Source organism: Panthera uncia (assembly GCF_023721935.1).
Source record: "Panthera uncia isolate 11264 chromosome A3 unlocalized genomic scaffold, Puncia_PCG_1.0 HiC_scaffold_11, whole genome shotgun sequence".
NCBI classification, from domain to species: Eukaryota; Metazoa; Chordata; class Mammalia; order Carnivora; family Felidae; genus Panthera; species Panthera uncia.
Genome location: NW_026057578.1, coordinates 1631285 through 1645968, shown reverse-complemented (window position 1 = coordinate 1645968; position 14684 = coordinate 1631285). Strand labels below are relative to the sequence as shown.

The 14684-nt window shown below is 66.7% G+C and overlaps 1 protein-coding gene across 1 annotated transcript in view; it reads right to left on the bottom strand.

Moving 5' to 3' along the window:
• Nucleotides 1–14676, bottom strand: part of LAMA5 (laminin subunit alpha 5) — a 49988-nt gene extending 35312 nt beyond the window's left edge. Inside the window, exons 1-3 of the mRNA XM_049650499.1 lie at nucleotides 14334–14676; nucleotides 9907–10059; nucleotides 445–562 (exon numbers count right to left, since the gene is read on the bottom strand). Of these exons, the coding sequence (XP_049506456.1) occupies nucleotides 445–562; nucleotides 9907–10059; nucleotides 14334–14630 (568 nt within the window). The 5' untranslated portion in view covers nucleotides 14631–14676. The remainder of the gene's footprint in view (nucleotides 1–444; nucleotides 563–9906; nucleotides 10060–14333) is intronic.
• Between the last annotated feature and the right edge of the window lie 8 nt (nucleotides 14677–14684).

Below are 14684 nucleotides of genomic sequence, written 5' to 3'. Positions count from 1 at the left end.
CCAACTGCCCTGTGGAGGACTCCCCGCCCTCACTCTCGCCCCCGGAGTTCTGAGGGACCCGTGACCCAGGCCCACCCAGCGGGAGCGTCCCCATCAACATGGCCGGTCATGGTGGCGCTGGACAGGTGCGCCCAGGGAGACGTCAGGGCTCCTGACCGGCTCCCCTTGTTGCTCCTGGAGCTGCTGGGCCATGAAGCCGGTCTAGTGAGAGCCAAGATGTGGCACCAGAGATCCTGGCATCACCAGCGCCTGGACCCAGCCCGGACCCACGTCAGGGAAAGGAACTGCTGAGCACGCACCTGCATTTGGGACCTCACGCCCCACGGCCCTGATGCGCGGAAGCTGGGCGTGAGGGCAGGCCTGGCACTCGGGGCCCTGAGAGAGCACGGGGATGGCGGCCCACCCCAGGGGACGCCCCTGGCCAGCCCCGGCCGGGAGACTCACAGGCAAAGAACTGCCACGGCTGGTAGGTGTGGCCGAAGTCCGTGGACCGCTCCAGCACCCAGAGGTCCGGTCTCGGCGAGTTGGCGAACTTGATGAGCACGTAGGCCACGTGGAAAACCTGCGGGAGGGTGAGGTGTTGACGCCCCCAGGCCCCCTCCCCTCAGCTCAGGGCCTGGACGGCCACCCCACCCCGTAAGGGGGGGCCCTCTTTTCCCACGCTGGACGTCCGTGGGCTAGGCCCACGAAGGCCAGCCGGCTCGGGGCACAGCCCCTTGGCTCAGGCCTGTGGCTGCCGAGGCCCATGCTGGGGACACAGAGACTGAGGGTGGGAACCCCCATTTCTGACAGTCTCCCCTCCTGGGCCTGGGGTGCCTCCCTCCACCTCTGCCCCAGCGGCACATGGGTCAGGCTCTAAGTCTGCAGGCAGGCCTGGGGGCCGGGGTAGAAGGGGCACAGGGGCAGTCTGTCCACAGTGCCCAGGCAGCGAGGCTGGCCGGCCAAGTCAGGGGCTCATTCCACTGTCCCCGAGGCTCTGGTGGCCGGCCTGGGCAGGTGGCCAGACGGTAGCCCCAGCTCCCAAATGAGCCTGGCCTCCTCAAACAGCCAGCAGCTCCCGGAACGGGGCCCCTCTCCAGCCTCACCCCGGTCACCCCCATGGCACTCTCAGAGCTGACTCGGGACCAGCTCCCTCTCCCACTGACCGGCCCACGGCCCCGGAGGCCCCGACGGCAGGTCCCTGTGCTCATCAGGAGACCCCAGTGGGGCAGAGGGGCTGGACCATAAGCCCTCTCAGATCTGGGCCAAGGAACCCTCGCCAGCCCAGGAGCTGGTACTTCACAGGGCCCGGGGCGTGTCAGGGCGGCACCCAGCCTGGGAAGGGCAAAGCCGTTCCCGCAGAGGCACCCAGAATCCCTCAAGCACCGGCAGGCAGCACAGGGGCACCTCTCCTGCTCTGCCCCAGCACAACCTCACTCCAGGGAGGTATGCCTCTCACCTCTTCCTCACCGGAGGACAGCATCCCTGGATGTCCCTAATGTCTTGTGCCTCCAGGGGCTTGGTGGGGTCCCTCCCCTGTCGACTGCTTCCCCGGCCCTGCAGCCTAGCAGGTGTTAGCCTTGATCCCCCAGCCCCATCCGACACGGGATCCACAGGGCAATCGGGACACCTCCTCGGGGAAGCCCTCCTGACTGCAGCCCACCCATGCTGGCTCCGGAGGCCCCGGTATGCAGACACATGGGGCGAGGTAATGAAGGAGCCCCTTTCAAGAGGCAGCGCCCCACGGAGGCTGGAGGACCCTTACAGGTTGTGGACCCAGCTCCTTGGGGGTGCGGCGCATGGCAGGGGGTCCCCACATCAGCATCCAGAGCCCCCAACCCTGGGCCACAGTTCCCAGGAAAGGGCTCTGGCTCACTGAGAACAGCCAGGAGGCTCAGGCGCCTGCCCGGCCGTGGCCTGGATGATGAGGCTGGGCCACCGAGACCCCTGAGAGGCAGAGTGGCTGAGGAGGCCCACCCTCGCACACCAGCCGGGCGTGACTGCCCTGCCCCTGCACACATGCTTCCGGGGGGTGGTGTCCCTGCACCCACCCGGCCTCAGCCTCCCCTATGTGCTGACGGGATGGGGGAGGGACAGTGTTTTCCAGGCCTCGAAGCTCTGAGGGCCAGTGAGCGCCTCCCCCTCCCCCAGCCCTCTGCCCCGCCGCTAAGGGAACAACAAAGCCGGCAGGGCCACTGTGCAGGCTCTGCCCGTGCAGGGTGTGTTTGGGCTCCAAGGAGACACGGGCAGGGCGGGCAGTGGGACTCGGACGGCCCCTAATCTGCACAGGGAAGGCTGGGCACTCAGGAGGGGCGGGGGGTCCCACACAAGACCAGACAGAGTGAGCAGACAGGCCGCGTGGGGCGCCCACACCCCCACTCCAGGAGCACTCCCAGGGCCCCCCCAGGTAGGCAGTGGACGGTGCAGCAGCCTCAGAGGTGACGTCACCCATCAGGCCCCCCACCGTGCCCTCAGCAGGGCCCCGCCAGCGCCTGCTGCGCCGGAACAGAGCACTGGGGCCCCACGGGACGAGGCAGGGGCCACTTCAGGGCTGCCCGAGGCCCACAGTCAACCCCCATCAACTGAGGCTGCCGCGGTGATCCTGTGAGGGAAGGTGGGCACGGGCCGCTAAGAATGGGGGGAGGGGGACGGGAAAGTCCCAGGCCCCTGGGACACACCCGTTCCGAGTCCTGTCATTCCCAGAAGGCCTGGAGTTTTCAGAGACAGGCCCAGCTGAAGCCAAGAGCCGCCTTTCCCCGGGGAGGGGGGTGGGGGCGCGGGCTTCTCCACCCACAGCCAGGCTCTGAGGTCATCGTCCGTTCAGTGCTGCCCGCGGGGAAGGGGCTGGGTCTCTGGGGCACAGACCCCACACCCAGACTGACACCTTGGCCAGCCCTCAGGCACTCCAGGGAGCCCCGGGGACCTCCAATGGCCCCTCCCGCAGGAGGGGTCTTTGTGCGGGAGGAGGGGGGCATGGCAGGTGGAGGGGGGGCCCCGGGTGCGTGTCAGGTGCCCACAGGCTGCTCTTGGGTGGGGGCGGCAGCTCGGCCCCCAGCAGAGGCCCCGAGGAAATGAAAGGTTCCCGCCAAGCCCCCTGGGACCCACCCCCGCCTTTCCCTGAGCGAGGCCACCAGGCTGCGCCCTCCGCTGGCCGGCTCTGTCCCTCCCCCAGGTCGGCAGCCGGTCGCATTTTTCCCAGCTCAGGGCACTTGCACAAATATTGATTCAAACGCACGGAGCAGCGGGACGAGGGCAGCACGGAAACTTCCACCCCGTGCGCAGCGCCCTAGACGCGAGCAAGACCCCTGCCTCCGTCTGTTTGCCACCTCGTCACCGGCCTGTCACCCGGGGGGCCCCAGACAGCTGTGCCCACGGCCCCAGGCTGGAGGGGACGTAGCCGTGCACCCAGCCTTCCCCATCTGTCCCCAACTGGTTCCGGCTGCCAGGGCCGCACAGCTGCCCTGGATGTGACCTGGGAGCAGGAGCAGACCCCTGGCCTCCCTGGACACGGCCCTCCCCCCGCCCGCCCGCCCGCGGGGCTCCGCTGCCAGCTGGGGCTGACCTTTCCCGCTGCTGCGAAGTTCTGTGCAGAAGGAAAAAAATGTCTTTTAAAGCTAGAGCCAAACAAAAGCCTCCGAGTTATTTTTAAAAATCTGGCTATTCCGGGGCAGGCACGTCTCCAGGACGGCAGCCAGACCTGCCTCTCGGCCGCCGCGCCCCCTGGCCCCCACGCCCTCCTGACCCGGGAGGGCACGTGCCCCGGTGGTGACCACTGCCTGAGGGGGGCTGGGGCCAGGACAGGAGGCCCAGAGACTGTGGTGGCTGTGCATCCCCTCCCTGGACACAGCACAGTCGGAAGACAATCATGGCAAAGGTGCGGGTCAGGGCGCGGTGTCTCTCCGAAAGCTCCGAACGGGAAGACACCACCTGTCCCTGGAGGTGGCGGGGAGGGTGCACAGGGCACCCGGTGCCCAATACATGCTCGGTGCCAAGGCAGCGGTGGGGGGGAGGGGAATGTGCAGGGGCCAGGGCTGGGGTCCGAACAACATAGGGAGGGACTCCAGACCCCACCAGGGGCCCCTGACACCCCCAGGGATGGGGGGGGGCAGAGGGTGACAGCTGGTCAGCCACCTCTTCAGTTAAGGCGCCCACATCACTAAAGGCAGGGCCACGGCTGGAACATGGGAGTGCGAGGTGCTCACGTCCAGCGCGGCCACCTCTGTCCCGGCTCATCTCGGAGCTGGAAAGACCCAGGCCAGCCCTGACGCCTCTGTCCTGGTGGGGGGGGGGCGGTGTGTGGAAGCCCAGCCCCCTCCTCCCTGCTGGGCTGGGCGGTGTGAATCACCCCTCAGTGTGTGACTCAGCCCTGGCCCTGAAGGAAGCAAGGCCCCATGCCGATGCCTGGGACATTCCCGGGATGGGCCAGGGTCCCAAACTGTGGCCCAGCGGAGGCAGGAAGTCCCTCCTAGACCAGGCGTCCGGGCTAGCTCCCTGACCTCCTGGATCCCCCCACCTTCAGGGCCCAGCACCCCCGCGTCTGCACCCCTCTAAGCAGGGACCCCATCTGGAAACATCCATGACGATCAATGCCGTGGCACGGGCCGGTGAGGCTGGGCCGGGCGTGTCTACTCAAGCCCCCAACTGGGTAAATAAGCATGGCCGTCCACACAGCGGGAACAGGGAGACTGAAAACAGGCTACATGTGGACCAGTTCCAGGAGAGGCAAGGACTGGAAAGCCACTGTCGGGACGGAGGCAGGACACGGAAACAGAGGATACGCAGAGGCGTCAGGGCCTCAACACTGCTGGTCAGGGCACCGGGTAGGCAGAGCGGCATGGGGAGACTTTCAGGGAATGGGGGGCGTGGAAGGGCCTCCGACAGGTGTTCAGAGACCCCAACCACCGAGGCCTTGAAGGAGGGTTTCGGGCCCAGCCCCAGCCCAAAGCTCACTGCCCCCCGTCCCCTCCTCCCTGCAGCCTGGCCCAGGTCAGGCCAGATGGTCAATCCCAAGCCACAGGAAGTAGAGTTTATCCCGGCGGGGGGGTGCCCAAACCTAAACAGTTTGGTCTCGGTGAGTGGGGCTGCTAGTCACCGATGCATGGGGTTTGTTTACAAACAGAAAACAGGAGGCTTTGGGGGCCACCGGGGCCTGGGAGGGGAGGCCTGGGAGGTGGCAGGGAGGTGTGTGTGCCTTGTGCTGGGTGGTTCGTGTGACCATGGGGGCCCCTCTGGCCCTGTGTCCTCTGAGTAAAGGGTCTCGCTCATTCTCGGCAGAGGGGGGATGTCTACCCCAGGGATGCCACCAGGACCCCCTCACTGTCTTCCCCCAGGGAGCTCAGCTCAAGGGGCCATGTCCGGACCAGCCCCCGCACCTGTCCTGGCTGCTGGGCTCCGTAACCAGAGCCCGGCCACCAGCCTCGGTCATACTTCCTGCCACTTCCCTTGAACAACCCCGATGACACTCCCAGGGTGCTGGCCGCATGGCCGAGTGCCCGGCTGGGCCAGAAAGCCAGGCCAGCAGGCACCCGGGGACCAGGAGGCCTGCCAGGGGAGCCCCGAGCCGGCCGGCCTCTGAGGGCATCCTGCCCAGAACCGGGGCTGGCAGGGCAGAGCCACACGGGGGACCCCAACAGCCAAAGCAGCCAGTGGGTTCTGGGGCCCTTGCTGAGGCACAAAGTCCACAGGGAGGTGCTCTTGTCCCCACTCTAGAGGAGGGAACAGCCCAGGAGGCACAGAGGCCACGTGGCCCGGCTGGGACCAAGCCCGACAACTCATCTAGAAACCAGTACCAGGGTCCTGGTCCATCCACACTGGCTCAGTTTCCCCGAGTGCCCACGGAGGGCTCACCCACCGGTGGCTACCAGCTGTGCCAAGGCTTTGTTCCTCGGCACCCTCATCGGGTGGGCGGTGGCTGCTGGCGCCCTGTCTCCCCCCTGTCCCCCACGGAGGGCAGACTCCTCACCCTGGCCTCACACCCTGATGCTGGCCCCAGTCCCTCTGTACCGTTACCTGGCCATACCTCTCAGGGCTGGGACAAAGGGCTGACCTGCCCCTGCCACAGGGCAAGAACGCAGTTGGGAGGGGATCAGCATCCCCACCTGAAGCCAGATCTGGGGAGTTGGTGGCAGTGGGCAGGTGAGGGAGAGGACCACTGAGGAGAGCCCCTCCTCCATGGCCAGGCCCCAGGGGGGTGTCTGGAAAGGGAGGGGGTCCGCCCCACAGCGACCCCCAGGTATCTGTGCCCAGCTCCTTAAGACCACTGGGCTTGGGGGCACCCGGGTGGCTCAGTCGGGTGAGCATCCGACTTCAGCCCAGGTCATGATCTCATAGTTTGTGGGTTCGAACCCCGTGTCGGGCTCTGTGCTGACAGCTCGGAGCCTGGAGCCTGCTTATTCCGTCTCCCTCTCTCTCTGCCCCTAATCCACTCTCATTCTGTCTCTGTCTCTCTGAAGAAAAATAAAAAACATAAAAAAAAAAAAAAAAAAAACCACTGGGCTCAGGGGGAAAGGCCTGGGACCCCACGGCCGAGCCCCTGAAGGGGGCAGGACCTACCTGCCAGGACCTGAGCCTGGACCTACCCTGTGGCGCGGGCCTGAGCCAGGGCAGTCAGAACAACACCCACCCTGCCCTGGGGGAAGGGGGAGCCCCAGGCTGGCAGGAGGCTCCCGGGAAGACCCCCAGGCCGGTCACTGGGACCCAGGAAAGTGCCAGCTAGTAGAGTCTTTCTGTACCCCTCCAGAGGAGGCCCAGTTCTGAGGCTGGTCACACCAGCAGCTTGGCTCTCTCAGGTCTGAGGGTTCCCAGCCAAGGTCCACAAGGCGAGCAGGGCAGGGAGCCAAGGCCTGGGCTCCCCATGCCCTTTGCAGCCAGGGCTGGGCTCTCAGAGCCTCAGTTTCTCCATCTGCAAAACGGGAAGGAGGAGGGTCCAACGGCTCCCCCTCCACGGTGAGACGGGAAAGACCACATAAGGATACGAGTGACTCAGAAAAAGAAGGGTCAGGCTCACGAGGCCCCATGGGCCCCACCGCCTCCAGACACACAGACGCTGCAGGGATCAAGCCCCCCCAGCCCCGGGCCCACCCACCATGGCTAGGAGCTGTCCTGTGGCCCACCCGCCCCCTTGCCCAGTTCTCCAGAGGCAGGAAGGCCTCCGATGCCCGATGCCAGCTGCCCCCTCCCCCTTCCCAGGGTATCCGCTCCAGATCCCAGAACAAAGGCTGCTGGCAGCCCGCCACAGGGGGTGTGCCCAGCCCCACTGCCCGCTCAGCCCGGCTTCCTGACAGAAGCCCAGCCCCACCCCAGGGCCCACGCCTCGCGGGACCGCCTAGCCCCCACGGCGGAAAACCTGGAAGCGGCCGCCCCTCGGGCCGAGCCTGTCACCCCATCCGCCCCAGGGAGTGCGCTTGGAGGGCCCTGCCCTGGGGACATCCCCAGTCTGACTGGGCATCAGCCACTCCATCACCAGGCCAGGGGGGGCCTCGAGGGCTCGGACCTAGGTCACTGTGAGGGCCGCGTTCTAGGGCCACTCCCTAAAACACCTCCCCACCACGCGCAGGCAGCTGCTGCTCTGCCCTCCGAGCCCTCGCTGAATTCCCCCTTCCCTACATCGGGGCACTGATGTCAGGACCTGCTTTCCATCCCCAGCCCCAGCAAGCAGGGCGCCCCGGAGGGACCCAGTCACTGCTCGGTGGCTCAGGGAAGAACAAGCAATGAGCTCCCTTTCCAAGAGGGAAGGTGGCAAACTCGGGAATTTCCTCCAGAATTCCGTCTTGACTGGGAAGTATCCCCAGGAAAGACATCTCTCTTCCCCACAAAGTTAAAAACTGGGTCCATGTGCCCCATCCAACTCCAAAGCACTTTATCAGGCAGGATCTGTCCTCCCCTGTCCCCCAACCCAATCCAGGCTGGCAGCCCTTTGGCCCAACCAAGACTGGGGCTTTGGGGGATCTGTCTGCAGTCAGTAAAGTCGGGGGGAGGAAGGAGGGAGGGATGAGTGGATAAAAAGAGATATTAGTGGGTGAATGGATGGATGGGTTGGTGGTGGGTGGGTGGGTGGTGGGCGGGCGGGTGGGTGGATGGATAGGTGGCTGGCTGGCTGAATGGGTGGGTAGAAAACAGGAAGGAAGGGGAGGAGACAAAGAGAGAGAAGAATGGCTAGGTGGATGGGTGAGTCAATCTCCCCCAAACACAGCTAGAAATGACCCCTCTCCCCTCTGCGTCACTTTACAGTTGGGGAAACCGAGGTTTGGAGAGTCCAGATACACATGCAGTGAAACCCTCTTGCTGGCCTGGAACCAGTCCACAAAGCAAATGTACCACCAGCCTCATCAATTCTGGCCCGTTTCACAGATGCGGAGGCCACGGCTCAGGGGCCACGGAGCCCAAAGGGGCCAGAGCTGCAGGGCGTGGGGCACGGTCCAAGTTCCTCCTTGGCCCCACTCACTGCGCCTCAGGGAGACATCGTGCCCACCTGCTCTGCGGCCACCCTGGGGTGGCCATGGAGACTGGGCCACTGTGCACCCAGCTAGGGGCCTCCCTCTCTCCCTCCGCGGCCGGGCTTGTCCCCCGGAGGAGGTGAGGAGGCAAGAGTATGCCAGCTCAGCACAGGTCCCCCCGGCTGACCGCGGAGCGGAGCAGGAGTGGGCTCCACGTCCCCGCCCTCCCTCCCATGGACCCCCACGGCGGTGCCAGAGAGAGGAGGACCCCAGGGTCCCACAGGCCCCTCCCAGACCCCTCCCAGAGGACAGGAGAGCACAGATGTGGTAAAAACCCAGTGAGCTGAAGGGAAACGGAGCAAGCCCCCTGTAGACTCGGGCCGGCTACCACCACCAGCCCGGAGGAGCCCCTGGCAGGGAGCCCATTAAAGGCGGCCGCCCCCAGCCCACCCCTGTTCCGGCCCAGCTCCTGCCCCTTCACTTCGGCGGCTTCTCCCACTGGAAATGCCAGGCCACTTGTTGGGGCCTGAACCCACCCCTTCGCTGCCCACCTTCCCCTGGGCCGGGCCTGCGGGCCTCCCGGCTGGGGGCAGAAGGTATCCCAACAACGTACCCTAAATCTGCCCATGGGGCCCGCCCTTCCGGCCACCTCACCACCTCTCCTAACACCATCAGGGTGACAGCGGGACGGAGGCTCAACCTGGAGCAGAGACCCACCAGGTCACACACCGGGACGGTGGCCAAGCCACCGCCGTGAACAGGCAGGGGTCTGGCAGGATCGGCCTCGGGGCCCAGACCCCAAGAAGACCCAGTGTTGGCTGCTTCCGGGCTTGGGCTCATCCACCTGCCCCCACTGAAGTCCCAGCAGCAGAGGCAACAGGACTGCTGGCCCATTTCACAGGCAGGACCCCAAGGCCAGGCACCTGGCAAAGCCACACGTAGAGCAGGACGCAGCCCGGGGGAGTCGGACGCAGCCCAGAGCCAGCAAGTGGGGTTCGTGTGTCACTGAGAAATGCCCGGCCCCACCTTCCTCCTGCACAGAGACCTCAAAGGCCAAGGAGAGCACAGGGCCTGGCCTGAGCACGCACACCTAACCCCAAGGTGGCCTCGCTGCAACGCAGCTATTCCAGGAATGTCCACTTCCAGGGCCTCCTCCCACAGCCGCCAGCCGGAGCCAGGCTCCAGGCAGAGGAATTCCTCTGAGTAAACACCAGGCCCTCCTCCGAGCTGTCCCCTCACCCCATGACCCCTGGTGAGCCCCCTCCCCCCTCCTCCCTCCCTGAGTGCAGCAGCGATGTTGACAAACACACACACAGAAGGCCCCCACCCCCACGCCTCCGTCGGCCGGAGGCAAGGGGCCTGCGGCCAGCAGCCACCTGTGCCCAGCCCCCCCCCCCCCCCCCAGTCCCCAGGGCTCTCCCGGGGCCCCACGGTGAGTTCTCCAGCCGCAGCTGCAGCGGTGGGGGGTGCGGGGGCAAAAGAGGGGCCCTACCTGGCCCAGGTCCAGGGTGACGTTGACCTCATTGTAGTGCAGTCCCCGGGACAGCGGCGGACTCTGCCACCAGCGCTCCGTGCCGTCGATGGCGTTGCTCACGGGGTGTGCCCTGTTGCTGTGTGCGGCGGTGCAGATGTCGCAGTACTGGCCCTGCGGGGACGGGGTGCTCAGATGGCCGGTCTCCCTGCCGCCCACCAACCTGCCAACCCTCGTCCGCCCGGCAAACACACACGGAGCGCCTGCGATGGGCTGGACTCAGGGCACCTGGCTCGTCGAGACACGGTCACACCCCTCCCGGAGGAAACGGGAGAGCGGCCCCCTCCTAAGGTGGGAAAACCAGCGTGGGCCTCCCTGAGGAGGCAAGTGGAGTGTGCGCTCCAGGCCCCGGCCGGGAAGAAGCAAGGAGAAACGGGAAAAAGGAGGACGCGGCCAGAGCTGAGGGGAAAGAAGGCCGGGCGGGGGATGTCACCACTACCTCCCCCCCAAGCAGGGAGGCAGGGGTCCAGGTGGCCAGGACGGCTAGAGCCAGGCTGCCTCCCCAGTTCCGTCAGCAGCTCCCCCCAAGTCGGGCTCTCACCCAGAGCCTGGATTAGGGTCTCCAGAGAGACGGAATTAAGCCATTCCGGCGGCCTGTGGGGAGAGGCCCAGAGTGGAGGCGTGTGGGCAGCCGGCAGGAGAGGCCTAGACCTCCAGGCTCTGCCGCCGCTGAGCCCCTGGGACGAAGCCAGGTCACAGCACCGTGAGCCTCAGTGTCCCCATCCGAAGAGTGGGGATAACACTAGCACCTGCCTCGGCCACAGCACAATTAACGGATCCCACGTGGGGCCCAGCAGCTGCTTCTGCCACGGTCCAGCCACCTGCCGGGGGCCTATCCTCTGGGGGGGACAGGGACGTCCCTGTCAGGGAGGAGCAGGTGCTGGGAGCCTGGGGGCACGGCGGGGGGGGGGGGGCAGCTAGGCACTGGCCTCAGGCCGAGTGGAGACCCAACCCCCACCCCAGAGGAAACCAGACCTGCTATCCCTCCGCACACAAAGGCCGCCCTCTGGGACTTGGCATTGACCAAGGCCCCAGAGGCTGTGTCTGGGAAATGTGGCTGCCCCACCCCTCCCAACCTCCCCGGGGGCCAGACCTCGTCCTAGGAGTTGGAGGTAGGAGCGTGGGAGATCCCCTGCTCCCCCACTCCCAGGCCTGGCAGCCAAGAGAGCCCCCAAGCCTCCACAAATTCAAGGCGGGCCCCTGCCTCTCCTGGACCCGTCTGCCCCGGGCCCGGGACAGTGAGACCAAAATGCAACGGAGCCTGGGCACCCAGCCTTCTACCCAGCAGCCTCCAGGACCCCCGGTGCCAGGTGCTCCGGGTCACCCTGTCTCAGACCTTGTTCCCGCCTGTGGGCTCTGGACCCTCATCTCCTGTCCTGTCTCAGCTCAGATGTCGCCCCCTCTGCAGGGCCCCAGAGCTCTAGACCACCCAGGCAGCCAACCAGCCGAGCCCCGGACATCACCCGCCTCTTCGTCCTATCACAGGGCCTGAAATTCTCTGGCTACTAGTGATTCTCTGGTCACTGTCCCCTGCTCAGGGGCCCGGAGCTCAGTGGTGGCGGGACCACCGCCCAGCTCTTGACTGCGCCCCTGAGCCCGCGCCGCCCAGAGCGGCCACACCTAGGGGCTGGAGCAGCGGCCACCCGGAACGGTGGGTGTCATGTCTGTGGGTGGCTCCACGGCCAAGCTCACGTGGTGACCCCACACCCGAAGCCAGGGAGGCGGGCAGGGCCACCTGGTGGGTCGGTGGGCCTCCCAGAGAAGGCTGCCTGTGGTTAGACCCCCCGCCCCCAACCAAGCCTGGGAGCACCATGTGGAAGCTGGGTCAAGGGTCAAGGCAGGTCAGGAAAGTTTCTGCTCAGGCCCACCCAGAGGGTCAAGGAGAGCTGACTCTCTCTAGTCCCCACAAGAGGCTACGGCGGGCGCCTCTCCCGGCCGGCCTGCCAGCCCGGCTCTGGCTCACAGTGGGCAGCGCTGGGGAAACCAGGCTCCCTCCCACAGAGGGTCCTGCCGGGAACACAGTGAGGAAACAGGAGTAACACACCCCTCCCCGTGAGTCACCGCGCCGGCAGCTGAGCCCCCGACTTCCCCTGCGGGGCCCAGGGCCAGCCCGGAATCCCTGCAATGCCCACCTGAGGCCACAAGGGCCTGAATGCCAAGTTGCCCTCTGCCCGCTCCAGTGCCCGTCCTGCCCGGACAGCAGCCCCCACCCCGGGCCCCAGATGGGACGCCCCCACCAGGGGCCCTGGGGGCTGCCAGCCAGCCCCCATCCTTGGGCCTCACATCCTCCGTGACCCAGCGCCCATGCTGGCACAAGACTGAGCTCTTAGGATGGACAGAAGGTGGGGGTCACCACCCTGGCACGTCCTACCCCAGGCCCTCGGCTCCAGTTGGGGCCTGTGGGCGAGGCCCTATCACCAGCCCGTTTGAAGGCCAGGGCGGTGAGCAGGCCCTCTGCCCTTAGAGGAGAGGACAGAGGCCGGCCGGGCCAGGGACTGGTCCAAGGCCACACGGCCGTTCAGCCTGTGTCTGCCAGGCCAAGTGATCTTCCCAGGGCACCTGGCAGCCTCAGAACCGGGACGCTAACCAACAAGGGCTACGGTCGTTCAAAGGGAAGCTTCCTCCTCTTTCTCGCCCGACCATGCGCTGTGGGGGCTCACTCGGGGCCTGCTCCCCCCTGTGTGACACCACGTTTGTCAGAAGTCACTATAACTGATGGCTTCCCAGGGTCCTCAGGCTAAGCTCACAAACTCAGGTGAAGAAGGCTCTCGTACTGTGCCCATTTTGCAGATGAGAAGCCTGAGGCCCAGGGAGAGAAACTGCACAGTTAAGAGAAGCAAAAGAAAGAGGCTTTGACCAGGGGCCCCCAAGCTCCTCCTTTAAGCAATAAAGGCCCCTCCCTTCAGGGGTCTGGCAGCTGCTGCTCTGCCATCCCCCCCCTCCCCCCCCAGGTGCGCAGTGAGGAGTTGTAAGGGGGCAGGCAGATGCTCTAGAGGGACAGCAGCAAGGGCTCAGCCAGGCACTCTGGGGCAGCTCTGGAGACCCACATACAAGCTCCCTGAGACCAGCCTCTTTGACATCAACCGGATGTGGCAGGGGTGGGGGGGTGGGGGCGCTGCAGCAGGGACCCAGGTTTCCACTGCCCACCCCAGCCCGATCCTGGCCTGGCTGTGGGGCTTCCAGCAGGTTTTCCAGGCCTCAGTTTCCCTACCTGAAATGTGGGCTTGACATCTCTTATATCAGCTGTGCTGGGCTCAGAGGAGAGCACAAGGTGAGCCCAGGAGCCCAAGGGAGGTGACGCTTCTGTCCCAGGAGGGCTCTGTGGCACCAGCCCCCTCTCAGCCCCTCCGTCCCCTGGGCCAAGGGCAGTGGGCAGGCAGGAAGTGCAGGGGGCCCAGCTGAGACTCCTCCATTCATCACCCACCCCAGCTAATCCACTCTCCAACTGCCCTCCTCCCCTCCCCCAACCTCTCCTACCAGGACTGAAGGACTCAGGTTACACCAGCCCCGGGCCCCCACTCTCCCTAAGGTTCAGCAGGGGTGTCAAGGGGCCCCCGGAGCAGACCCTACCCGCCCCTGCCCCCGCAAGGGTAACCCAGGCCCCCAGCCCTCAGCTGAAGTCCAGAGCGTCTCAACGGCCCTGCTTCCCTGGTCAGGTGGTACCGCTTGGCCCATTCTCCACCTACACACTTGTGGCGGGGTGGGCATGCCTCCAGGGGGTCTTCAGGGTTGAGACCACGTCTCCCGAGGGAGACGGAAGCCCACAGACTCAGCACCTGCGGGGCAGGGACGCTGCCCCCGATTGAGTCTGCATTTTCCATGCTCAGCTCCAAATACCATTGTTTGCTTGCCCGCCCCCCGCCCCCAGGGTCCCACCAAGTCCCTAGACCTCCAGAGAGAACTTCAACCCTCTGCTATCCGCAGTGACGGCCTCCTGGGTCTGGCCCCTAACTCTAGGAACACCCGGCCTCAGCTCGCACCCCAGCCCCACCCCCACCCAGCAGGTTCCAGCCTGTCCCGGGGGAAGGCAGAGCGGGCCCACCCCCTCCGCACAGGCAGCCGCTGTGGAGGCCAAGTCCCGCCCTCGCCGGGAACCCCGGGACTTGGGGACACCGGGGACCGGGCACCGGGCCCCCTCCCGCCCTGCCACGGCCCGCCCCGGGCACGCTGCGTCCCGCCTTGACGGAGGGGGACGCACACTTCTCTGGCCGGGCCCGAATGGCCGAGCCGGGGTCCCTTCCGTTTCCCGAAATGCGGAACCAGGGCGTCCCTACTAGACGTGCGGGCTTCGGTCCGCACCTGGGCGCTCCCCGCCAAGTCCGCCCCGGCGCCCGGGCCCCCGCCACCCCGCCCCGCCCGGCGGCGACCCAGTCCCGGCCCGCGCGCACCTGGATGGTCTGGTTGGGGTCTCCGCCGGCCACGGGGCCGCCCACCAGCTTGCAGTAGAGGTCCTCGGTGGGGCGCGGGGCGCCGCGCGCTGGGGCCTCCTCGCCGCAGGTGGCCGACGCGGTGATGCGGGCGCCCTCGGCCAGGTTGAAGTAGGGCGGGTGCAGGCTGAAGCCGCCGCCCGCCGCCTCCCGCGCCCGTGCTGCGCCCAGCAGCGCCAGCCCGGCCAGGAGCAGCGGCACGGGGCTCCGGGGCCCCCGTGCGCACCCCGCGCAGAGCCGCGCGTCCGGCCTCGCCATCTTCCAGCTCCGGGGGACCACGGCGCCGCGGGAGCCCGGCGGGAGTGCGGCGGC